This window comes from Oncorhynchus clarkii, chromosome 13, assembly GCF_045791955.1.
Source record: "Oncorhynchus clarkii lewisi isolate Uvic-CL-2024 chromosome 13, UVic_Ocla_1.0, whole genome shotgun sequence".
Classification (NCBI taxonomy): Eukaryota; Metazoa; Chordata; class Actinopteri; order Salmoniformes; family Salmonidae; genus Oncorhynchus; species Oncorhynchus clarkii.
Genome location: NC_092159.1, coordinates 52,667,713 through 52,693,787, shown reverse-complemented (window position 1 = coordinate 52,693,787; position 26,075 = coordinate 52,667,713). Strand labels below are relative to the sequence as shown.

Here is a 26,075-nt window from a genome sequence, read left to right as displayed (position 1 = left end):
AGGATTCAATATTTTTTGTTGCTCTCGGTTTCCCCTCTAACTTCTCCTGAACTAAGCTTGAACTTACTTACTGGTCATGTGTGTGTGACGAACAACTGATTCTTTACTCTGTTGAGCATATAAACAGTCAGACGACAAACATTGTTTCTGTGCAGAAAGAAAAAAAAGTGTGTGAGACATTAAGGAATATCAGTGGACAATAGGAGGTCAAAAGATTCAACATTCATTTTATTGGTTTGGTTTTTTGAGTACAGTGGTTATGTTCAGCCATTCTGGCATTCACAGAGAAAACAAAAAACACAAAACTGGAAACAAGAAATAGCTTTCTGATAATAGCTCTGGCTCAGTCTAGTCGCTATGACAATAACAACAACTCTGCGTACCTGATCAACAACACAGACACATAACACATAAACGTGAAAAAAACGGTCCAAAAATGGCACTAATAATACTTTTGAAATTCTGTGTGGTTTATAAAAAAGACATATCTATTTACATTCAATTTGAATAATTATCATTTGGAAAAAAACTAAAACATATACCGTATGAGAGTGACATATTAAGAGAAATAAAACACTGATTATTCAAACTTGAGATAAAATATATATAATATCAATTATACTATCAGAGTAGGTTCCATTATGTAGTTCAAGTGCTATTAATAGGAATATACAGGGGACCTCTGCCATAGGCAACACGAGGCAGCCATTTTGGCTCCCCTGTGAGAGTGGCATAACTCAAGGTGCAGCTCAGAGGTCAGGGTAATAGGTCAAAGGTTACAGGGTTCAGTCATAGCTCCGCCTCTGAGACACAGTAATAAGTGGTTAGTACAGAGTACAGACATGGAAAAGCGTGGGAGTGAAGGGGAGGGGACGTAACCTGGGCAAAGCAGATTTCCACCCTATCACTCCTGGGTAACTGAAGTTAAGATACTTGGTTTAATACAATGTGTTCTCTTTTGTCTTTGTCCATAACATCCTCTATTAGTTGCTGTGTAGTTAGAGGGTGAAGGATGGAGAGGGTACTGGTAAAGAGGGCACACGAGGCCAGTGCTCCTTCCTTATTGGTTGCCAGGGTTTGTCACTCCATGCAGCGCTGTTGTTCCATGTAGAGGTCTGAAATAACAGTTCAGTTCTGACTGTCTCGTTTCACACAATGAGACATCCATAGAATTCGAGTCAGGAGTCAGGGGGCGTCAATGAGACATCCACAGAATTAGAGTCAGGGGTCAGGGGACGTCAATGAGACATCCACAGAATTAGAGTCAGGGGACGTCAATGAGACATCCACAGAATTAGAGTCAGGGGACGTCAAGCTGAAGAAGTGGAGTCCAGCTGATGATGTCATCATCTAGGCTGGTCAGAGGATGACCAACGAAGTGACGACCAATGAAGATGATTTAGAGACACTGACTGACCGTGTGTTTGTGAGAGCTAACCTAATGCACTGCCCACTAACCACCATCACATATAAAACATTTTCTACTTAGAACAGGAAAAAAATCATTATTATTAGCAGCTTCATCTACGACTCTCATTTGAAAAATAGAAACATTTGTCGTTTTTCATATACAAAATATCTGTAAAATTACTATGCATATCTCCATGTGGACGGGTTGTACTCTACAGTGATTTGGTGTGTGTGTGTGTGTGTTAGTGAGAGAGAGAGGTGACACTACGTGTGCGTGCGTGTCTTGACGTATTCATCAGAACATGTGTGTACTTGCTAGAACACTCTTTACCTGCTCTACCTCTTATCTCATCCCCCTTCCTTTTCACACATCTTGTCTCCCTCCCTGTGCTGCTCACCTCTGCTATCTGACTGTCTCTCCCTCTCTCTCTCTTCCTGTCTTTTCTCCCATCCGTCCAGGTAGGTGAGGAGGGGTGTGTTGGGGCAGGTGGTGCTAGCAGACGGTCTGTTGGCTAGACAGGGGGCTCTCCAGAGACATGCTGGTGGGAGACAGGTCTGGACGGTTGTTCTTAAACATGGAGGAAATATAGAAGGCCTGGAGAGACACAGATAAAACATTGTCTGTCAAACACAGATACATAGAGATGGAACACTGTCCGTCAAACACAGATACATAAAGATGGAACACTGTCCGTCAAACACAGATACATAGAGATGGAACATGTCCGTCAAACACAGATACATAGAGATGGAACACTGTCCGTCAAACACAGATACATAGAGATGGAACACTGTTCGTCAAACACAGATACATAGAGATGGAACACTGTCCGTCAAACACAGATACATAGAGATGGAACACTGTCCGTCAAACACAGATACATAGAGATGGAACACTGTCCGTCAAACACAGATACATAGAGATGGAACACTGTCCGTCAAACACACAAAGGCAACCAAGAGAATCCGTCAAACATAAGACAGATATCCCAACCGCCAGAGAGACTGGTTATACTGCTCAGCCTGACCCAGATGAGATCCCACCATATAGGGACTGAATGAGACAAATACAGATTGTATAGGCAGATGGATAAATACAGATTGTATAGGCAGATAGATAAATACAGATTGTACAGGCAGATGGATAGGACATGATGCCCTGTTATTGTTTAGGCAGGCATGGTTGACATTATTTCATCCTGTAAGCCTGACTGACATAGGAGATCATACATCAACACATTTGTTCCCAATCCCACAGCTCCATAGAGCCAGAGGGAGGGGAGAGACAGACACTTACCACCCAGTAGGCGGTGAGGCCTCCCTGGATGAAGCCGGTGATCACGTCGGTGGGGTGGTGGCGGTAGTCAGAGATGCGGCTCAGCCCGGTGTACACGGCTATCATCACCAGCAGGAACTGCAGCAGCGGGCGCAGCAGACGAGCCCCTCGCCATGACAACCGCGCCTGCAGGTAGAACTGGAGAAGGAGAGCAGCGTCACATGATCAGAGCCTTCAAATATGAGAAGTGTGTGTGTGTGTGCAGGCCCTCTCATGCATTTTTGCATGCGTCTGTGTGTGTGCATAAACTGCAGCATAGTTGGTTCTTTCCACAGTGATCTGGTCACATGGTACATTAAACACAGTTAACACACACACGTCTAGAGGGTGAGGAAGAGGACCTGGCATTAGTCCATCCACACTGGGCTCAGCACCCTAATAAACCTCTCCTCCATCTCATCTTGCCCTCCAAGCCCCATCATTACTACAATAGAGGAGGAGTGTCTGTCAGTCAGGGACCAGACAGAGACTGACTGAGGGGTCAGGGGTTAACTGTAGAGATGCATGGTGCTGTTTCTGAGGTGACTGCTGCCAGGCCTGGGCCTGTCACTGGAACATGTGGAACGTATTCCTCCGGGGGGGAGCTGGAAGCAGGTGTCAGTCTTCTTGCCCTCCAACCAGCAGCTGGCCCAGGGCCCTGGTTGCATGTCGCTGCAGGTCCCATGGATTCTAAAGGACACAGTCAGTCTGCAGTAGTAGTACTAGCTATACGCCAGGAAGCCACAGACGGGATGGAGGGAAGATAGAGGGAGAAGAGAGGGAGAAGAGAGGGAGAAGAGGAGACAGAATGAAGAATGAGGCCCCCTGTTTTTCTCAGGACACTCAACTGCTCTCAATGCCTCACTCTCTTTCTCTCCCTCTTTCTCTCTGTCCCTAAGTGGGGGTGAGGAGGGGAGGGGAGGACCTGAGAAATCTATTAACAATGTTTTTGAATGGTGAATCCTCTCCTTTTATCAGATAGAAATTGAATGAGTTTCATATATATTTCCCGTAAATAGTTTTGCGATTATTCCAGTCATATTCCGGGCCATTGGAGACTTAATGAAGTGGAGGAATTCCATTTAGAATGTGAATGAATACATTATGGGAACAAATGCTTGAGCCATGATGGGCTTTTGTCTTCCTCTGTCATTTCTCACCCCACAATGTGTTCCTCACCAATGGTCCAGTAGAGAGAGAGGAGGGGAGTGGGGTTCTCTTGTTGAAAGAAGCCTGTGGATCTCTCAGCAGCCCCCCCCCCCCCCCCCCCCCCCCCAAACAAGGAGTGCTCTGTCTGCTCTACATCTCTCTCTCTATTCATGTTCCCTGTGGAAAACTTCCTCCCTCTCCATTTTCATTTCAGGCAGGACGGCTTTTGAAAAGTTGCCTTTCTCAGAGTTTGCATGTACAGTGTGTGTATGTGAGTGTGTTTGAATGTCTGAGTGTTTGTGAGTATGTGTGTGAGTGAGTGTGCACTCCATCTCTACAGGGACAAAGTGTCCAATATCTTCTTTCATAATTACAGTGAAAGTTAAAACTATCAAAGATCATTATTTCCTTCCTTCAACTAATCTGTAGTAATCCCAGCTAAAGCAGGTGACTTCAAGTGTATAAACGTTACTTGGCAGGTGTGCTGTTCTTTGTCGACACAGGCACGTGCAAGTGTGTGTGTGTGTGTGTGTGTGTGTGTGTGTGTGTGTGTGTGTGTGTCTCTCCAATTGCCAGTGACACTTACCGCCAGGTAGAGCATGGTGTACATGGCAAAAGAGGAATGGCCAGAGAAAAAGGACTTCCTGAAAGATAAAGGGATAACAGGGATGTCATTCATTAACCCAGTTATCTAGTGGCAATATTGCTCCATCTCAATCTATGGTAATAAACATACCAATAGTTTCTCACAAAGACAGACTTTCACTTTGACTAGACTAGCGGCGTTTGGGTCTATTCCATCTCAATTCCAGTCAGTGCATGACTTTTCAGGATTGCATAACAATCGAAAAATCTCATATCCAATCCAACTGACAGGAATTGAGCTAGAATTGAGCCCAACTCTGATACACTGAAGCTTGATTCACATTACAGGACCAACCACAACTGCACTGTGCTAGTTCTGATATTTATTTTCACCTTGTCCTTTCCTGCACGGTTCCAGCAACTATGGTGTGTGTGTAACCAGGCCAGCTCAGTTTGGCCAGGCCTGGCCCTATAGTGTGAATAGGGAAGGCGTCTCTCTCGGTACTGACCTGGCCTCCTCCACCATCTTGTGTTTGGGCTGCCTGCAGGTGACCTGGGCCATGTAGGAGCCGGGGACGCAGTTGAGCGAGGCGTATGTCACGTTGCACACCGACAGGAAGTTAGGTCGCAGGCGCCCCACACTCAGCTTGGCCATGTTGGTCAATGATTGGCCCACGCAGCAGCCGAACAGGAAGCTTCCCAGCTCCTTATAGAGGCAGGACACGTAGAGGTTGCGCACGAAGGCCCGCGATTGCACCTCACGGAATCGAACCCGGTAACACTCGCCCAGCGCAATCTGGCCAGGGAAGAAGAGGAGGAACAAGAGTTAGAATCAGTCCTCTTCATAAAAAAGCTGAGCTAGATACCGGTAGAAAAACGACGCTACACTTTCACAGCGTATTGTAAAAGAGAAGGTTTTTTCAATGACCTGACTAAATAAAGGCTAAATATTGAATGGCTCATAAATACATCTACTTCCAGGTGAACCTCTTGTCTGCTTACAGTGAGTGTGTAAGATAGTATGTCATGTGTATATACTCAGTAAGATCCTACAGTGTGTAAGATAGTATGTCATGTGTATATACTCAGTAAGATCCTACAGTGTGTAAGATAGTATGTCATGTGTATATACTCAGTAAGATCCTACAGTGTGTAAGATAGTATGTCATGTGTATATACTCAGTAAGATCCTACAGTGTGTAAGATAGTATGTCATGTGTATATACTCAGTAAGATCCTACAGTGTGTAAGATAGTATGTCATGTGTATATACTCAGTAAGATCCTACAGTGTGTAAGATAGTATGTCATGTGTATATACTCAGTAAGATCCTACAGTGTGTAAGATAGTATGTCATGTGTATATACTCAGTAAGATCCTACAGTGTGTAAGATAGTATGTCATGTGTATATACTCAGTAAGATCCTAGTGTGTAAGTGGTGATAGTATGTCATGTGTATATACTCAGTAAGATCCTACAGTGTGTAAGATAGTATGTCATGTGTATATACTCAGTAGGATCCTACAGTGTGTAAGATAGTATGTCATGTGTATATACTCAGTAAGATCCTACAGTGTGTAAGTGGTGTGTTGTGTTGTGTGTCTCACCGTGAGGCCAGTGATGACGATGCCCCCAGCGATGAGCAGTGCGTCAGGGATGGCCTCTCTCTCCAGGTAGGGGTAGGTGATGCTCTGGTCCCCACAGAAGAAACCCCTCCGGTACGGAGTCACCGCCTTCAACTCACACGCAAAGAACGGGATGGAGGCTGGAGAGACAGAGAGAGAGAGGGGGGTTTAGACACAGTTATGAGGGAGATGAAGAGACAGAATAGGAAGAAAATATGAGGAGTGTGTGTGTGTGTGTGTGTGTGTGTGTGTGTGTGTGTGTGTGTGTGTGTGTGTGTGTGTGTGTGTGTGTGTGTGTGTGAGAAAAGAGTAAGAGTGACGCATCGCACAGCGAGCCAAGACAAAGAGGTGTCATTGATCCTTGATCCTGTTATATATGAGAAGGATTTAGGAGACAGGATATAGGCCTGGGTGCAATCTGAGGAGGGGGCGGGTCTTAGGCCTGTCAGTCATCCACTGACTGGATTCAAGATCTCCCAAAGTATCTGGCATTCCTTACATACTGGAGCTCCACCAGAGAGGCTGGAGGAGGGGGAGACGAGAGAGAGACAGAGATGACAGTGCAGAATGAAGGATTATTCAGGAGGAGAGGAGACAGAGAGAGTCTATTACACAGAAAATGACAAAGTGGTGAAAGCCAAAGGGTTTTACAGTAAACTAATAGCCAGGCTACAGTATAGACTATAACGTGACGGCAGAGACATCCAATAGAAAGGGAATAGAGTAGTCTTTTGTGTCCAATAATAAGGGAATAGAAATAGTGTAGTGTGGCACAGAGACGCACAAGGAGCGTACAACATTAAACATTAACTACCACTGTATTGGCAGAATATTTATTAAATAAATGTAGTAACACATTACCTTCTTATTTTTATTTCCTGGTTGGCTAACCAATTAAAAGTTTGTGTGTAAGGAAGGCGTAAAGGGTGGTCAAGGTCTGTCTTTCTTAAGCAAACAAACCTCGCTGCAACCTGCCCTGCTGCTGGTGAAAGTTCATTGGGTAAAGATTGTGCAACCTCGTTATGATACTGGCACCAGTCACACAGCAGGGAGGATGAAATCAAATCCAAGGCTATATCTGAAATTAAATCAACACCACTACACTCACTCTGAACTTCCAAACTACCCTTCTAGTTCCTCTCTCTGCTCCCCACAGCCCCTCTAGCCCATCATGTAGTCCCCTATCCCATGCCCCCATAGCCCTCTCCACCATGGAGCAGGGAGAGCATGGGACTAATGATTAACCTCTCCCTCATCATAGAGCCTGGAACTGGAGCGGGCCCAGGCAAACACTGCTGCTGCCAGGACATCTCAGAGAGACTACGTGACAGGAGGAGAGGACAACACAGGCCATTAGAGACTGTAGATCAACAGTAGCAGACGGGAGAAGGACATGGCACACTGACCTTCAGTGTGACTTTCTGTGAGTCTACCAGAGTTCAACAGGTTTCAGTCTACCTGCACTATATAACCATGAATACTCTACAGATATATCTCACTCACAGTACCAGTCAGTCAATCATAAATACTACCAAAACAGATCCATACAGCCACCCTTTCACCCCAAGACATACAGTTAAGAACCTACACACATCAATGTACCTAAGGACCAATACAATTTAGGAATGAAAATGAGGAAGTAGTGTAGCGTCATTGGCTTATAAGCAGGGTACAGTTACTGTAGTATACAGCAAATGTCTGCTTGTGACCTTTGTTAATACTGGAAGTATGGAAGTTTGTCAGAAGACCTTTGCTAATACTGGAAGTATGGAAGTTTGTCAGAAGACCTTTGCTAATACTGGAAGTTTGTCAGAGATAAAGACCAAACAGACATATCCTCTGGTTAAGAGAAGGCACGGGAGGGCCAGAAAGACAGAGGGAGGGAGGGAGGGAGGGGAGGGAGGGAGGGAGGGAGGGAGGGGAGGGAGGGAGGGAGGGAGGGAGGGAGGGAGGGAGGGAGGGAGGGAGGGAGGGAGGGAGGGAGGGAGGGAGGGAGGGAGAGGGAGGGAGGGGGAAACACGTTGCAGGCAGATAGCAGAGGCTCTGACGACAGCAGAGAGAGAAGAGATAGACGAGGGGAGAGCGAGAGAAGAGCTAGACGGAGGGGAGAGAGCGAGAGAAGAGAGAGATAGTGCAAACATCTCACCTGACCCTGATCTTTGCCTGATCTACTTCTCCTGCCAGAATCACATGCTCCTCATTTCAGACGCATTTAGACCACACACACACGCACACACACACACACGCGGCACACACATAAACACACCATGGCGTGCGACTCCAAGCTGCAGCCCTCTACAGAGCCTCTGACATTACGCAAGGGCCTAACTCCAGACCACCGTAGAAAAGCCAGATCTCTCCCAGAGAAGTGAGAGAGAGTGGCTGTCTGGAGTTGGTAAGGACCCAGTACCATGACTCAGTACAAAGACAGAGATGAAGGTAAAGATGTTGTATATGCATCAGGAGGCCTTACTTAGGTATTTAAAGGGATTTTTACCATGAATGTCTCATGGTAGTGTGGGGTATGAAAAATGGGTAAACTTTAAGAACCTCCATCTCCTGAATGTTTTGGCATTCAGGTTCAAAAAAGGGATTGAAATCATATGGAACGGCCCTGAAGAGAGATGTGGTTCTCTTGACTCAAGCACACACTGACAAGGTCAGGGGCTGAAACCCTGTATAGGTTTTATAGCTTTACTCTGAAAACACATGACATGGTGGTGTCTCCGCTTGGGCCATCCACCACAATAGGCTACTTCTTTACCACAATTCTCTCTCTCTATCTCTCTGTATCTGGGCCAGAGTTACGGTCATAATCAATGTTATTGTGGGGCTGGCTGGTTGAGGCGTTAGTGCTGGATCCTCTAGTGTGTTTCTCACAGTAATGGGAGCCATCAACCACTCAGTAGGCAAACTATGACCACGACCCTGTCAATGATGTATTGACCGCTCTGTAAATATGTGTGTGTTGTCATTTCCACATTTGTGTGTTAAAGTCCATAAGCAGCACATTAGAGCTGCTGCCTATATACATAGACTTGAAATCATCGGCCACTTTGATAAATGGAACACTAGTCACTTTAATAATGTTTATATATGTTCCATTACTCATCTCATTGATATATACTGCATTCTATTGTACTGTATCTTAGTATATGCCGCTCTGACATTGCTCATCCATATATTTATATATTCTTAATTCCATTCCTTTACATAGATGTGTGTGTATTGAAATGGTTAGATACTACTTGTTAGATATTACCGCACTGTCGGAGATAGAAACACAAGCATTTCGCTACACTCGCAATAACATCTGCTAAACACGTGTATGACCAATAACATTTGACTTGATTTGACAGCCTGGGCTCACATGGCCGGGACCCACCAACGCTTGCTTACAGAGCTCCTCAAAATGCTACTCTCAAACAACACAGTCCACACAAAAAAAGAGGACGCCAGTTTGCCACATACCAACCTCAATCCACAAAACACATCTTATACAAACTTCCCAAACACACACCCCTGTGAAACCATGGAGAACACACAGAACACATATGTGATATGTTCTGCAGCAGAACACACACTGTCAATCGAGCCTGCACCTAGCCTATACAACCTCAGAGGTCTGAGAGGTCTCAGCCAGTCCCAGTAAAGTTCCAGTCTTTACACTGGGGTTTACACCGGCTCTAAACGCTTTCACAAGAAGATGCAAAAGACACTCCAGAGCCCCTCACCTCATCTGTCAGGCAGCTGTGAGCAAACCGCTGCACCTGGCCAAGAGCAGCCTCAGAGGACACAGCAGCAGAGCAGAGTGGAGCAGAGAGAGAGGGAGGGAGGGAGAGAGAGAAACACTAACATAGACCCACACACACACGGGCCAAATGTGCTGTTGGACGGAGTTGGAATGCTTTCAAATAGTCAAAGGGAGAGACAGAAAGGGAGGAGAAACAGGAAGAGAGAGAGGGTGAGGGAATGGGAGGAGAGGGGATATGTGCCTCACTCTTCAGAAACTCTTCTGGTTCTAATTTACACTTCTATGACCACAGCCCAGAATGAATCACTGTGAGAAGAGAACAACAACACAGAGAAAAACAGAACAGCCATGGAGAAAGAGAATAAAGACAGAGAGAGAGAGAGAGAGAGCAGAGAGCAGGAGGGTGGAGGAGGGGGCAGATGTTATGTGTTAGTTATTATGTGTGTTATTTATACAGATGCTTTGAGGGCATATTGCTCATAATGTGTACCAGTCAATAAAACAGTGTCAAACTCAAAAGACTGGAAAACATGGTTAGAGGGGGTACGGAAAATTGACAAACAGAGAAAGGGAGAGAGAGGGGGATGGATAAGGGGTTGGGGGCTCTAGAGAGGGAGAGAGAGATTGAGAATTGAGAGATGTGGTGAAGTGTTTCACAGACGGAGACGATTAGCGGTGGTTCTGGAATGTGAGGGTCAGAGAACTGGGCTCTGTTGGGACCTGCTCTGTAAACAGGACCTCGCCTCGTCCAGCAGAATACCCCCAGAACACACACACACAAACCCCACTTGCACACACAAACAACCCACAAAACACCACATGGACTAACACGCAACCAAACAAGCCACATAAAAACCCAAACTACCCCCAAAAACCTCAACCAACCATAGCTAACCAAATAAACCACCCTGGAGCCAAAGAAACCACAGCAAACCAAACAACCCATAGACAGGCACTGAACAAACACACAGACAGAACCAAACTAACAGCTTCACCAACCAGTACTAGTATATTATTAACACATGAATATCAATACTAGACTGTAACATAGCCTACTACTCAACAGGGTATCAACCAACATTTTAGGTGACAGTCACTATATAGTATACCATGGGTGCTGAGTGACCAGTGACCACTGGATCTCTTGAGGGGTGAACACACACTGTCCTGGGCAGGGGAGGGGACAGTCACTGGGGAAGAGAGGAGAACGCTCCCCTATACTACCCTCCAGGGGTGTTCCGTCTCTCTTCAGCCAGGCAGGCCTCTAGGGCCAGTGCCAGGGCCTCTGGTCCTCAACCTCAGGTCTAAGCTGCTTGTTTATCCAGAAGTCAATCTACTGCTACTGATGTAGTGAATCATCACATAGAGAGGTGCTGTTACTCTAACTTTAGTAAACCCTGCTGTAATCCCTAATAATACCATTGTAACTGGTGTAGTGAATCATTACATAGAGAGGTGCTGTTACTCTAACTTTAGTAAACCCTGCTGTAATCCCTAATAATACCATTGTAACTGGTGTAGTGAATCATTACATAGAGAGGTGCTGTTACTCTAACTTTAGTAAACCCTGCTGTAATCCCTAATAATACCATTGTAACTGGTGTAGTGAATCATTACATAGAGAGGTGCTGTTACTCTAACTTTAGTAAACCCTGCTGTAATCCCTAATAATACCATTGTAACTGGTGTAGTGAATCATTACATAGAGAGGTGCTGTTACTCTAACTTTAGTAAACCCTGCTGTAATCCCTAATAATACCATTGTAACTGGTGTAGTGAATCATTACATAGAGAGGTGCTGTTACTCTAACTTTAGTAAACCCTGCTGTAATCCCTAATAATACCATTGTAACTGGTGTAGTGAATCATTACATAGAGGTGCTGTTACTCTAACTTTAGTAAACCCTGCTGTAATCCCTAATAATACCATTGTAACTGGTGTAGTGAATCATTACATAGAGGTGCTGTTACTCTAACTTTAGTAAACCCTGCTGTAAATCCCTAATAATAGCATTGTAACTGGTGTAGTGAATCATTACATAGAGGTGCTGTTACTCTAACTTTAGTAAACCCTGCTGTAAATCCCTAATAATAGCATTGTAACTGGTGTAGTGAATCATTACATAGAGGTGCTGTTACTCTAACTTTAGTAAACCCTGCTGTAAATCCCTAATAATAGCATTAAAACTGGTGTAGTGAATCATTACATAGAGGTGCTGTTACTCTAACTTTAGTAAACCCTGCTGTAATCCCTAATAATACCATTGTAACTGATAGATGTGTCTACTATACAGAGCTGGACTTCTATTCCCTGAAGACTGTTCTTAGACAATGTGTCCTGGCCACAACATAGTGTGTATGTCTATCTGTGTTGAGTCAGTGAGAGTCACAGAGTAGGACCAGTCGTCTTTTGTGTTTCACCTGACATTTAAGGACAAAGAGTCTTTGTATAAAATAGTAGTTGGGTGTGCAACACACACACGGACACACACCCACTATACAGGGGTGAGCCTGGTAAGCCTCAGACAGGAGATTAAGTCATTGGCACCTGGGCTGTGATTATGACTAGTAAACCCCCATCCTCCTGATTAGAGTGACTGTGTGTGTGTGTGTGTGTGTGTGTGTGTGTGTGTGTGTGTGTGTGTGTGTGTGTGTGTGTGTGTGTGTGTGTGTGTGTGTGTGTGTGTGTCCGCCCTGCTCGAATATGTGTGCGGATGAGCACTACGGTGTCCTTTCTCCCAGCTTTTACTTGTTGGGCTAATTCAGGTGGTACAGGATGGGGGGGGGCGTTGCTGTCCCCTCTCCTAAATTGTCTGGATTGTTCTAACTGGGTGCACTGTTCACTGTTTTGTCTGCCATGATGCCTACACAAAAAGACTGATCATCAAGGGACAAAGCCTGGGAAACAAAAACAGCCCAACGGCATCTCACAGGCTATCTGATATCAGCAGCATCTGCTGCAGCTGGACGCACATACACACACAACCAGAATGTTATTTACTGCACACATAATCACTAACATAATCACTCGATACACGGTCTATCTGTCCATAGTTCCCACGAAACAACAGAGTTAACTCAAAAAACAAATCAGGAGGAAGAGATGAAAGCCTACTTCAAATTTCCAAGCCTCTGAACCCCCCTCCCTCCCACCCACTATCAGTAGTGCTGTCTCTAGTTTCCAGGCTGTGTAACTGTTACTGTAGCTGTCGTCAGGTCCAGACACGCTTCCCCCTAGCCTCTCTGTTCTAACCCCACTCCACTGACTTGTTCCTGCAGCACTGCAGCCGTGCTCTGGAGCTAAGGGTGTGTGGCGAGGGATGGCTGACAGAGAGTAGGGGAACATAAAGGGGCCTGCCTGCCTGCCTGGCGGTCTCAGTGGTATGTATGTAAAGGGGTTTGGTGGTCTGTGGCGTGGCGTGAAGGTAAGGTTGTGTGTGGTTCAGGCTGGGTGGCTGGAGAGGCGGCTGTCTGTCTGCAGTGTGACAGTAAGGGTGGGGGGAGTGCTCTGTCTGCTTGTCTGTGGTATATGATATGTGCAGTGAGGACTGTGCTGTCAGACTGTTTGGTTTAGTGGTTTGCCTGTGGTTGGAAGAGCTTCAGACAGCCAGACAGAAGAGGGTTGGGGCTGAGGTGGATAAAGGAGGATCCGGCAGGTAAGATGTGTCAGGAGGATAGGATGATGGGGTAGATAGGGGGCCATGCTGGGAAGGCACCAGGAGGGGGGCTGTCTGAAAGCCAACATGGAGGAGCAGGGGGTAGAAAGAGGACTCATTTGTTTTGACAGACAGGGAATGGAGGGTTGAGGGGGAACCAGAGACTGCAAACCGACACACAAGGCTTTACCCTTCATTCTTAACACCGATTATATGGAAAAACTCACTTCAATTTGTAGCAATTTGGGTGTGACCTCTGACCCCTACAGTGGATCTTTACCTACAGAGGAGATAGCCACTGCTCCCACTCCCCACCCTGCCTCACCCAGCCGGGGGCTGTTTCAGGCCAATGGGCGTAACCAACCCATCGATGAGGCTGAATTTCAGAATTTTATTTAGAGGCTCCTATCTAGGCAGTGTAGATAATTGTTTGTAGTTTTAAAGGTATAGCTAATTCCGTGTTTTTTTGCTTAAACATAATAGCAAAATCAATACTGATACATTAATGTTTTGGGAATTTTCTATTCTCCATGACTATCTACCTTTCATTTTGGTGATTGTTAGTTCTCAAAGATTACAGTACCGTAAAACTTCAATTAAAAGCAGTCTCAAATAGCCACCCGTCCCTTTTAATAGCCGGGCAGCGGCACACATTTCAGCAAATAAATTCCAGTCTCAAAAAACGGTGGGTGTAAATGAAGTGTTTACGGAGGTTACCATGAATTACCTAAATATTTTAAGCAGTTTAATGTTTGATTTGTTACATTAAATAATTCAGTTAACGACTCAAAAAAATGAGGGCAACTATCTTTTTTAAAATCGCCATTAAGAATCTTCTAGCCATTTGCTGCTAACAGCTGAGAACTGCTAGCTAACTGGCAAGCACAAAAAACAGTCAACAACTTTGACAGTACAGAACCCCACCCCCCCAATTTATTTTTTTATATTTATAAAAATTCAAAATAAACTGGCGGAAATGCAGTCAAAAGAGAATAATAATTGTCAAGGAAAAGGTTTTTTTTGAGAGAGAGAGAGAGAGAGAGAGAGAGAGAGAGAGACAGACAGAGAGAGAGAGAGACAGAGAGAGAGAGAGAGAGAGAGAGAGAGAGAGAGAGAGGGGCATTCTATGAATAAAGAAATGTGACAGTGAAGGAAATTAAGAAAATTATTACGATTCTGGAAGTAAATAAACTATTTAGTAAACAATGAACTATGCAAATTAGCAAAAGCTGTGTGCAATTACAGATACAGACACCTGACTCAAATAGAAGCCTCCTCTAATACATTTTACGGTATTTTAAAATACGTATATCCATTGTCTTTTCTACTTACTTTATATGTGGCTTTAGTCATTTAAGTTTACACTGAAAGCGTTTTTCCAACCAGATAATAATGATTTTTTATTTACACTATTTGGACCGAAAAAACACTTATGTGGCCCCAGACGACAGAAAGAGGGAAAAAAACAGTCATGAACTGAACATAACAGTATGTCAGTTGAAGGGAGGACAGTAGCAGGTGACCCATCTGTGGTTTGTGACTACTATGATTTCCCATTGTAGTCAATTCAATTGCAGTAATTGCATTACCGATTTTCCAGTAATTCAATTACCAATTTGGTAACAGAATAATGAGTTTTAATCACTTAATAATTAATAAACTTGATATCAGTAAAAACACTATAACTAACTGGTAGGTCTACCTTTAACTATTACTTCTGTGAACTTTCATTATCCTCAGTCCTCATGAGGGAGAGAAATGTGAAAATATCTGAAAGATAATGTGTGTTTTTTATAACGGAATTACAAGGCACAAGGCAATGTTTCTGAAACTTACTGGAGGCAAATAATTTCTCCAAAACCAAATATAAGTGCTGATATTAGTTGGCAGGGGTCTTTACTTACAATACAACTTACAATATTACAATATTGATGTATTTCTAATACATTGTCAGACTTTTCCTGCTAGATGTTGTCTAAGACCCTTTTCCCATCTGTTTGACCACAAATCAAAGTCTTTGCTTATTCCTCATTTTTAGGATGGAAAATAATTGGAAAATGTATATATTCCTTAATTTCTCAAAAATAGACTCTTAGTTTTGATTTGACATGCTCCTATGAACTTAACATGTTGGTGCTCATGGCTCCTTTTACATGGAAATGTCCTATAGCAACTGGGGAAAGAGCAGCATCACTTTTTCCTTCAGCTAATCGTTTGATTGGGTTTCTTTTATTGGAAGCTGCATCTGTCAACGTCAGAATACTGCCATGTTCCCATGTAATGACTTCATCATGTATTCCATTAGGGCTAAAAACATTGAGTGAAAATGCATCAGTGAATTTGTAAACAGAGGCACATGCACACAAGTGCATACTGTTCAACATGACCATGCAAGAGCACTAAAAACACAGAGACAAACTCACACGCACGGTTACACACACAGGCCCAGAGCGAGAGGACTGCTTAAAATATTCCTGACGCAGTGGCATGCTGCAGCATGCTGGCCCTCTCACTGTCTCACTCGACAGCTTTCCCTGCCAGCTGAACAGAAACACAAGCCCACTTACACAAACATATTGTATGCCCAAGAAAACACATACACACGCACACTTCACCACGCGTCATCCCCTCTTCTGGACAACTTCCATCCCAAAATGGTTGAAGCAAGAAGAAGAAAGAGCAGGAAAGCGAGTGGAGAAAAGCAGGAAAGAAGTGGACCTTTGAACTCGCTCTGAGGTTAATGCTATCTCTACCCTAAACCCTATCCTTATCTAACCCTAACCATAACCCTTACCTAACCCTAACCCTTTTAAATGTAAACTTCAATGGGGGTATGGACGTCCCAAGGATCCCAGATAACAATGACCTTTTCTCTGATCACTCTCGGAGACACAGGCCATCCTCTCTTGCGAGCTACCTCACGTCTTCTTACCCTCCTACACACAGACACACACACACTCAGTCCAACACACAACCAGTAATCGTCTCTGTGGTGTTTACCGGTCACTGTCTCTCAGGGAGAGCTTAAAAACTTATTCGGGCTAGGGGGCAGTATTCGGAAGTTTGGATGAATGAGGTGCCCAAAGTAAACTGCCTGTTACTCAGGCCCAGAAGCTAGGATATGCATATAATTGGTAGTATTGGATAGAAAACACTCGAAAGTTTCCAAAACTGTTAAAATAATGTCTGTGAGTATAACAGAACTGATATGGCAGGTGAAAACCCGAGGACAATCCATCCAGAATTGTATTTTTCTCAGCTCACCCCTGATTACTATGGCTGTCAATGGGAATATAAAATGAATACCTCCCAGATTGCAGTTCCTAGGGCTTCCACTAGATGTCAACAGTCTTTAGAAAGAGTTTCAGGCTTGGTTTTTGAAAAATAAGCTAGAATTTGTAGTTTTAGTAAGTGGCTCCCATTTTGGCTGTAGCGCTTGTTGCACATGCGCATACTTCGTTATTTATCTCCGATAATGGCCTCCGGTATTCTCCGTCTTAAATTTGATTGTTTATTTACATATTAGGAAACCTGAGGATTGATTAGGAACGTTGTTTGATATGTTTGGAAGATGTTAATTGGTAATTTACGGGATTCATTTGTATACATTTTGAACGAGGGAAACCGATGGATTACTGAGTCAAGCGCGCCAATGAAACTGACTTTTTGGGGATATAAAGAAGGACTTTATTGATCAAAAGGACCATTTGTTATGTATTTGGGACCCTTAATATGACGATTTTTGTAATTTGAATTACGCGCACTGCAATTACACCGGATGTTGTCGAGGTGAGACGCTAGCCTCCCAATGATCCGTAAGAAGTTTTAAGTGCTGTTCAAAAACATTTGACCCAGCCTAGTTGAGGCAGTTCAAATCTATTCTCTAATTTTGCTATTGATTTGGTTCTAATTTCATCTATGAATCTTTATCCTGAGCAAATATGAATGACTGCGTGGTCACTGTTATTGATGGTTTTCACAAACCACTTAAGGCTTCAGATCCCCTTCCAATTACTTTTAAGGTCTCAAATAACTGTGATGACAGAGTGAGGACCACCTGTGCCGGAGAGAGACAGGCAGCCATACAGGAGGCAGGAAGAAAAGCAGGAAAGAAGTGGACCAGACTTGTCTCAGCCTGCCCACAGGTACGTCAATGAATGACCCCTCACCTCTGACCCTGCCTATGCTGCTGGATGCCGTGTCTCTAGCATAGCATGGCCACAGAACATGGACTGTTCAGACCTGAGCTCCTTATTTGAAAGCTCAATAATGCGTGCAGGAGAAATGCTCACACACAGATTGAGACATCCGTATGCTTGAGAGACATACTGACACAGTAGAAAAATGCTCTCACTGTGAAACATCAATCATCCCACTTAGACATATTTTTGATCTAGGGGACAGTATTACCTGGTCACACACACACACACACACACACACACGGTCACACACATACAGTGCCTTGCGAAAGTATTCGGCCCCCTTGAACTTTGCGACCTTTTGCCACATTTCAGGCTTCAAACATAAAGATATAAAACTGTATTTTTTTGTGAAGAATCAACAACAAGTGGGACACAATCATGAAGTGGAACGACATTTATTGGATATTTCAAACTTTTTTAACAAATCAAAAACTGAAAAATTGGGCGTGCAAAATTATTCAGCCCCCTTAAGTTAATACTTTGTAGCGCCACCTTTTGCTGCGATTACAGCTGTAAGTCACTTGGGGTATGTCTCTATCAGTTTTGCACATCGAGAGACTGAAATTTTTTCCCATTCCTCCTTGCAAAACAGCTCGAGCTCAGTGAGGTTGGATGGAGAGCATTTGTGAACAGCAGTTTTCAGTTCTTTCCACAGATTCTCGATTGGATTCAGGTCTGGACTTTGACTTGGCCATTCTAACACCTGGATATGTTTATTTTTGAACCATTCCATTGTAGATTTTGCTTTGTGTTTTGGATCATTGTCTTGTTGGAAGACAAATCTCCGTCCCAGTCTCAGGTCTTTTGCAGACTCCATCAGGTTTTCTTCCAGAATGGTCCTGTATTTGGCTCCATCCATCTTCCCATCAATTTTAACCATCTTCCCTGTCCCTGCTGAAGAAAAGCAGGCCCAAAACATGATGCTGCCACCACCATGTTTGACAGTGGGGATGGTGTCTTCAGCTGTGTTGCTTTTACGCCAAACATAACGTTTTGCATTGTTGCCAAAAAGTTCAATTTTGGTTTCATCTGACCAGAGCACCTTCTTCCACATGTTTGGTGTGTCTCCCAGGTGGCTTGTGGCAAACTTTAAACGACACTTTTTATGGATATCTTTAAGAAATGACTTTCTTCTTGCCACTCTTCCATAAAGGCCAGAGTTGTGCAATATACGACTGATTGTTGTCCTATGGACAGAGTCTCCCACCTCAGCTGTAGATCTCTGCAGTTCATCCAGAGTGATCATGGGCCTCTTGGCTGCATCTCTGATCAGTCTTCTCCTTGTATGAGCTGAAAGTTTAGAGGGACGGCCAGGTCTTGGTAGATTTGCAGTGGTCTGATACTCCTTCCATTTCAATATTATCGCTTGCACAGTGCTCCTTGGGATGTTTAAAGCTTGGGAAATCTTTTTGTATCCAAATCCGGCTTTAAACTTCTTCACAACAGTATCTCGGACCTGCCTGGTGTGTTCCTTGTTCTTCATGATGCTCTCTGCGCTTTTGACGGACCTCTGAGACTATCACAGTGCAGGTGCATTTATACGGAGACTTGATTACACACAGGTGGATTGTATTTATCATCATTAGTCATTTAGGTCAACATTGGATCATTCAGAGATCCTCACTGGACTTCTGGAGAGAGTTTGCTGCACTGAAAGTAAAGGGGCTGAATAATTTTGCACGCCCAATTTTTCAGTTTTTGATTTGTTAAAAAAGTTTGAAATATCCAATAAATGTCGTTCCACTTCATGATTGTGTCCCACTTGTTGTTGATTCTTCAAAAAAAAATACAGTTTTATATCTTTATGTTTGAAGCCTGAAATGTGGCAAAAGGTCGCAAAGTTCAAGGGGGCCGAATACTTTCGCAAGGCACTGTACGTATTTAAGTCAAAGCCAAAGTGAAAGCCTTCATTATGAATTGATCCTGGTTTTAGACTCTGATTAACAGTCATTCATAATGCCATACCACCGTGTTAATGACAGTCATTCAGAATGCCATACCACCGTGTTAATAACAGTCATTCATAATGCCATACCACCGTGTTAATAACAGTCATTCATAATGCCATACCACCGTGTTAATAACAGTCATTCATAATGCCATACCACTGTGTTAATAACAGTCATTCATAATGCCATACCACCGTGTTAATAACAGTCATTCATAATGCCATACCACCGTGTTAATAACAGTCATTCATAATGCCATACCACCGTGTTAATAACAGTCATTCATAATGCCATACCACCGTGTTAATAACAGTCATTCATAATGCCATACCACCGTGTTAATAACAGGTCATACCTAATGCCATACCACCGTGTTAATAACAGTCATTCATAATGCCATACCACCGTGTTAATAACAGTCATTCATAATGCCATACCACCGTGTTAATAACAGTCATTCATAATGCCATACCACCGTGTTAATAACAGTCATTCATAATGCCATACCATAGTGTTAACATGTTTACTTCACTGCAGTAAAGTACTGTCTGAGACAGAAGGGACCACACTGAGCAAAGTGGATTCCCTCCTAACTTATAAGGCCATTAGAATGCGATGCCTTGGGGGAATTCCAGAGTGACAGTAATAAATGAGTCCCTTGACGGGGCAGATAACGAGGGTCAACAGCCTGAGGAATCTGCTGTTGACATTTAGGGAAATTAGGTTGAAACTCCGAGACACGACATACTGTTGGAGAGGAGACAGAGACAACTAGAGACACGACATACTGTTGGAGAGGAGACAGAGACAACTAGAGACACGACATACTGTTGGAGAGGAGACAGAGACAACTAGAGACACAACATACTGTTGGAGAGGAGACAGAGACAACTAGAGACACGACATACTGTTTGTCGAGGAGACAGAGACAACTGGAGACACAACATACTGTTGGAGAGGAGACAGAGACAACTAGAGACACGACATACTGTTGGAGAGGAGACAGAGACAACTAGAGACACGACATATTGTTGGAGAGGAGACAGAGACAACTAGAGACACGACATACTGTTGGAGAGGAGACAGAGACAACTAGAGACACGACATACTGTTGGAGAGGAGACAGAGACAACTAGAGACACGACATACTGTTGGAGAGGAGACAGAGACAACTGGAGACAAGGCATACCGTTAATTCACAATATAGCTGATGATAGTGACGACAATCATATCTATCAAGAAAGAACCAAAAGTACATTTATATTTTAATGTATTTTATTTCACCTTTATTTAACTAGGCAAGTCATTTAAGAACAAATTCTTATTTACAATGACGGCCTACCAAAAGGCAAAATACCCCCTGCAGGGACGGGGGCTGGGATTTTTTAAATAAATAAATAAATCATAAATAACATATGAATATAGGACAAACATTACGACAAGAGAGACAACACAACACTACATAAAGACAGACATAAGACAACAACATAGCTAGGCAGCAACACATGACAACAGCATGGTAGCAACACAACATGGTAGCAGCACAAAACATGGTACAAACATTATTGGGCAGACAACAGCATAAAGGGCAAGAAGGTAGAGACAACAATACTAGAGACAACATCACACAAAGCAGCCACAACTGTCAGTAAGAGTGTCCATGATTGAGTCTTTGAATGAAGAGACGGAGATATTACTGTCCAGTTTGAGTGTTTGTTGCAGCTCGTTCCAGTCGCTAGCTGCAGCAAACTGAAAAGAGGAGCGACCCATTGATGTTTGTGCTTTGGGGACCTATAACAGAATGTGACTGGCAGAACAGGTGTTGTATGTGGAGGATGAGGGGTGCAGTAGATATCTCATATAGGGGGGAGTGAGGCCTAAGAGGGTTTTCTAAATAAGCATCAACCAGTGGGCTAGAACATCTAGCCGCTCGAGAGCACCCTTACCTGCTGATCTATAAATTATGTCTGTGTTCAGAACAAGGTGTTCAGAACAAGGTTAAGGGTAGAGAAAGCTTGTTGGGACACTAAGAAAGCTTTGTTGTAGAGCATTTAACACAAAATCCGGGGAGTGCCCACCTGAGTATAAGACTGTATCATCTGCATATAAATGGATGAGAGCTTCCTACTGCCTACTTCCTACTAAATTAACAAGGCTGATGCCAGAAGAGGACGATGCCAGAGGTGATGGTGGTGAATGGAGGAAGAGGATGATGCCAGAGGTGATGGTGGTGAATGGGGGAAGATGATACCAGAGGTGATTGTGGTGAATTGTGGAAGATGATGACAAGCATGCCATGCTGCCCTTTGTCTTGAGAGACTTTAAAAAGACACTTTCTAAATCTCTCACTTCCTCTCACTCATGTTCTTTCAAGCATGCAACCCGGTGATTGAGTCAATCCTAGTGTTGCAATGCAACCAGCAGTCAGGGATAAGGAAAGTCAACACCAGCCCACATGTTCTCATTAGGCTGAGCTACGAAAAACTGAAAAAGTATATTTCCTTCCCATCTTCTGAAACTGGGCCAGTCAGTCTCCGTCTGGCACTTACCAGACACTTCCTAAACACTTGATGAGTGTCAAGCATGCTACCTAGCAGAGGAGGAGGCAATAGCATACCTGCAGGCAAGGAGGAATAACAGGCTGTACGGTGAGAGTGAACCTGTCTGTCAGTGTGTCTGTCTGGGAGGCAACAGGCAGCTCGTAACCGCCAACGGTGCTCTGGCAGACCTGTCTGTCTGCCTGGACGGGTTCCTCCTTATAGTCCTGTTTGTGTCATGTTAACAAATTCAAAACAAACCACTCTTCCCTGCTTTCACTTAGTGCCAGCACCAGAGAGGCTGATCAACCCCCCCCCCCCATTTCATTTCAGGGGTGTAGTTAGGCACACAATTGTGTTTCACTCATGTTAGTTGAGGAGTAACCAATGATAACTACCACAGAGTAGCAACCCAATAGTCCCTCTGTGTTTGTGAGTGATTGTCAGATTGCCTCATGTTCCACATTATGGCTTAACACTGCTAACCCTATCAGCATTCACACTGTATCCGGGCCCATTATCCAATGCTTTATTGAATTATATAATAGCCTCCTAATTTGGCAGAATAACTTTGTTGCACACATTAGAGATATTGTTGCCAAGTACCTCAACTCGTCCATGGAGTTGAGTGCAGACTAGAGTTCCTTAAATGAACCTCTGACTCGCGATATGAGGATACTTTTTTAAAAAATAATGTAATTCTTAAACCATTATCATGTACCTATGTTTGTCCTCTGTTGTTGCGTGCCTTTCTTTGTTTGCTGAAATCTAAAAAAAAAAAAATCTAATTAAACGTTATTCTAATACAACCACTGACTGTTTCCTCATTGGTGGTGCTATAAGATGGCAACTCAGCCGCGAATGCCAATTGAATCTCAACAAGGAAAACATCGGTAGGTTGTATTTGATTCACGTTTTATTTTAAAAAATTATAGATTTCAGCAAAGAAATGCACGCAACAAAGGACAAACATAGGTGGGCCTACAAGGTAAGTATCGAGGCATAGCGACTAGAATGAGTTGGAGGTTCAATTCAAAAGCTCTAGAATGTGCTCAACGTAGTCGAGTTTAGATACTTGGCGAGGGATAATGCTGTAGTGAAGCAAGGCAAACAATGAACAAATGTAATTTTGGCATTAGAACACAAGCAGGGAAGGGGTTGCAACGTGTTTTATTCTAATGTTATTTTCTTGGGAACCCCATGGATGGTTGTCATGGGAACTCAAGAATTCCCGGGACAACTCTCCTGCCAGCTTTTCTTCAGTGCTTAGCTTAGAGTACAGACAGACTCCTTTTTGCCCTTTTGGTTAAGTGCTGAATTGGCTTTTGAAAGGACTTATTCTTGTATTGTGACCTGTTGAACTGCTAGACCTGTTGCACTTTGCCGTTGGTTCTTCTCCTTAACTAATTGTGCTAATAAATGTAACGTTAATGCGTTTAATTAAATGTTCGTCTATCATCACTTGGACAACATGTGAGAGTGAGCCGTCCTAGATTTATGTGCAATAAATGCCCAATCTGTGGCATGCATACTATTAATTATATTCATGTTAATGATATTGACCTCTGCATATTTCCTCGGAAATAAGATGGAAATACTGAGACAGGCTAAGAATTAAATTAATGCAAAGCAGACAAGCATGTCATGTTGCTACGTTGAGATTCAGTCAAATAAAATGGGTAAAAGGGTGAAACAATATGCAAAGGGGGTTCACCATAATTCTTACCTACAAACAGACAGAAAACATCCAAGCCGACCAGCATCTTTCTCTTGGTACAGAGTGAACTGTCTGCAGGTTCTGCAAGGATGTGATTCTTCCCAGCGCCGTTTTCCTTCATCGCCTCCCCGGCTCCCCCGTTGTCGGCTAAACGCTGCTGAAGCTCAGCGTCCCGAGGAAGAGTACTAGTGTGTGTCGAGTTGAACTTTTGCATATTGTCTCGTTTAAAATACAACGTTGATGTTGTCTTGTTGCTGTTTACTGACAGTAACGTTAAGTATCCCAAAGGTGAACATTCAGTCCGTCCAACGTTGAAAAATACAAATTAATGATGGCTGACTAACTTTAGCTAGCTAGCTGTTATTGAAAACCATGTCCAACAACCACAAGTTAAACTTGACAGGTATCAAACCGTTAGCAACAAGCTTATCTGTGAAATGTAAGACAAATTCGACGACAGCGTAAAGAAGAGTAAAGATAAACTGAAAGAGAAGTGTTCTTGCTAGTCTAAGCAAAGCTGGCAGTTCACTGATGTGTTGCGAGCTAAAGCGCTCACTGTCCCACTGTATCGTGTTCTGTTCAAAGTCTTCAACTACTGTAGCTGACTAGCCACGTTACATCATACGTTACCCTAAAACCAACTAAATCAATATTTTAAAATAATAACTTGCAGAACACACATTGCTCAATTCGCCTGTCAACTTTCAAACTTGCCCATATGCCATTCATTCAACTATTCCAAATGCCCTCTCCATGTGGACTATTTTCTGTTGAGTCCTCCTGTTCCCTCGCATTTTGTCCCTCCCCAAAACTAGGCAGACCCCCAGGAGTTTGTTTTGCAAAATGTTTATATCTCCTTTGCTCCAGTCGCACCCTCTGACAACCCACCCCCACTTGTTAGTTAAATACAGTAGTTAACCAAATAGCTACCCGGACTATCTGCATTGACCATTTTTGCACTAACTGACTCAACTCATACACTGCTGCTACTGTTTACTATCTGTCACTTTATGTACAGTACATATCTACCTCAATTACCTAGCACAAGTACCCTGCACATCGACTCGGTACTGGTATCCCTTGTATATTGCCAAGTTATCGTTACTCATTGCGTATCTATTATGTGTTTTACTTTTCTATTATTTCTCTAATTTCTTTCTCTCGGCATTGTAGGAAGGGCATGTAAGTAATAATTTCACTGCTAGTGCACACCTGTTGTTTCGAAGCATGTGACGAATAAAATGTAATTATCTAACTTTTTTGTTTTACACTAATAGCTTTGTTTGTTTTATTTGTTAACATCTATGTTATACTAAAATCAATACTATATTTGAGAGAGAATTAAGAGTATAGAGAAATATATAAATGTTTATTTAATTGCATACATTTTTATTTCAGTGTGCTTTGATGAACTGTGGTATGTGTATTAAATTAGGTTAGTAATCCAATCTAATTGTATTTGGCACATGCTTCTTAGACAGAAGGTATAGACTAACAGTGAAATGCTTACTTAAGGGTCCTTTTCCAACAATGCGGAGTTAAAGATAAAATAGAAACAGTGAGACAGGAATAAATACACAGTGAATAACAAATACAAATAACGTGGCTATATATAGGGAGTAGAACATAATGTGGCTATATATAGGGAGTAGAACATAACATGGCTATATATAGGGAGTAGAACATAATGTGGCTATATATAGGGAGTAGAACATAATGTGGCTATATATAGGGAGTAGAACATAACGTGGCTATATATAGGGAGTAGAACATAGCATGGCTATATATAGGGAGTAGAACATAACGTGGCTATATGAAAGGAGTAGAATATAACGTGGCTATATATAGGGAGTAGAACATAACGTGGCTATATATAGGGAGTAGAATATAACATGGCTATATATAGGGAGTAGAACATAGCATGGCTATATAAAAGGAGTAGAACATAGCATGGCTATATAAAAGGAGTAGAACATAATGTGGCTTTATATAGAGAGTAGAACATAACGTGGCTATATATAGGGAGTAGAACATAACGTGGCTATATATAGGGAGTAGAACATAACGTGGCTATATATAGGGAGTAGAACATAACGTGGCTATATATAGAGAGTAGAACATAACGTGGCTATATATAGGGAGTAGAACATAGCGTGGCTATATATAGGGAGTAGA

General features: G+C 43.1%; 1 protein-coding gene across 1 annotated transcript; it reads right to left on the bottom strand.

Moving 5' to 3' along the window:
* Positions 1-202: 202 nt before the first annotated feature.
* On the bottom strand, positions 203-24,747 carry LOC139365068 (phosphatidic acid phosphatase type 2D). The gene is made up of 6 exons (XM_071102431.1): positions 23,910-24,747; positions 6,068-6,225; positions 4,969-5,255; positions 4,461-4,518; positions 2,708-2,884; positions 203-2,005 (listed from the first exon to the last, which is right to left on the bottom strand). The coding sequence occupies exons 1-6, from the start codon at positions 24,112-24,114 to the stop codon at positions 1,904-1,906; spliced, it is 987 nt and encodes a 328-aa protein (XP_070958532.1). The 5' UTR covers positions 24,115-24,747; the 3' UTR covers positions 203-1,903.
* Positions 24,748-26,075: the final 1,328 nt, after the last annotated feature.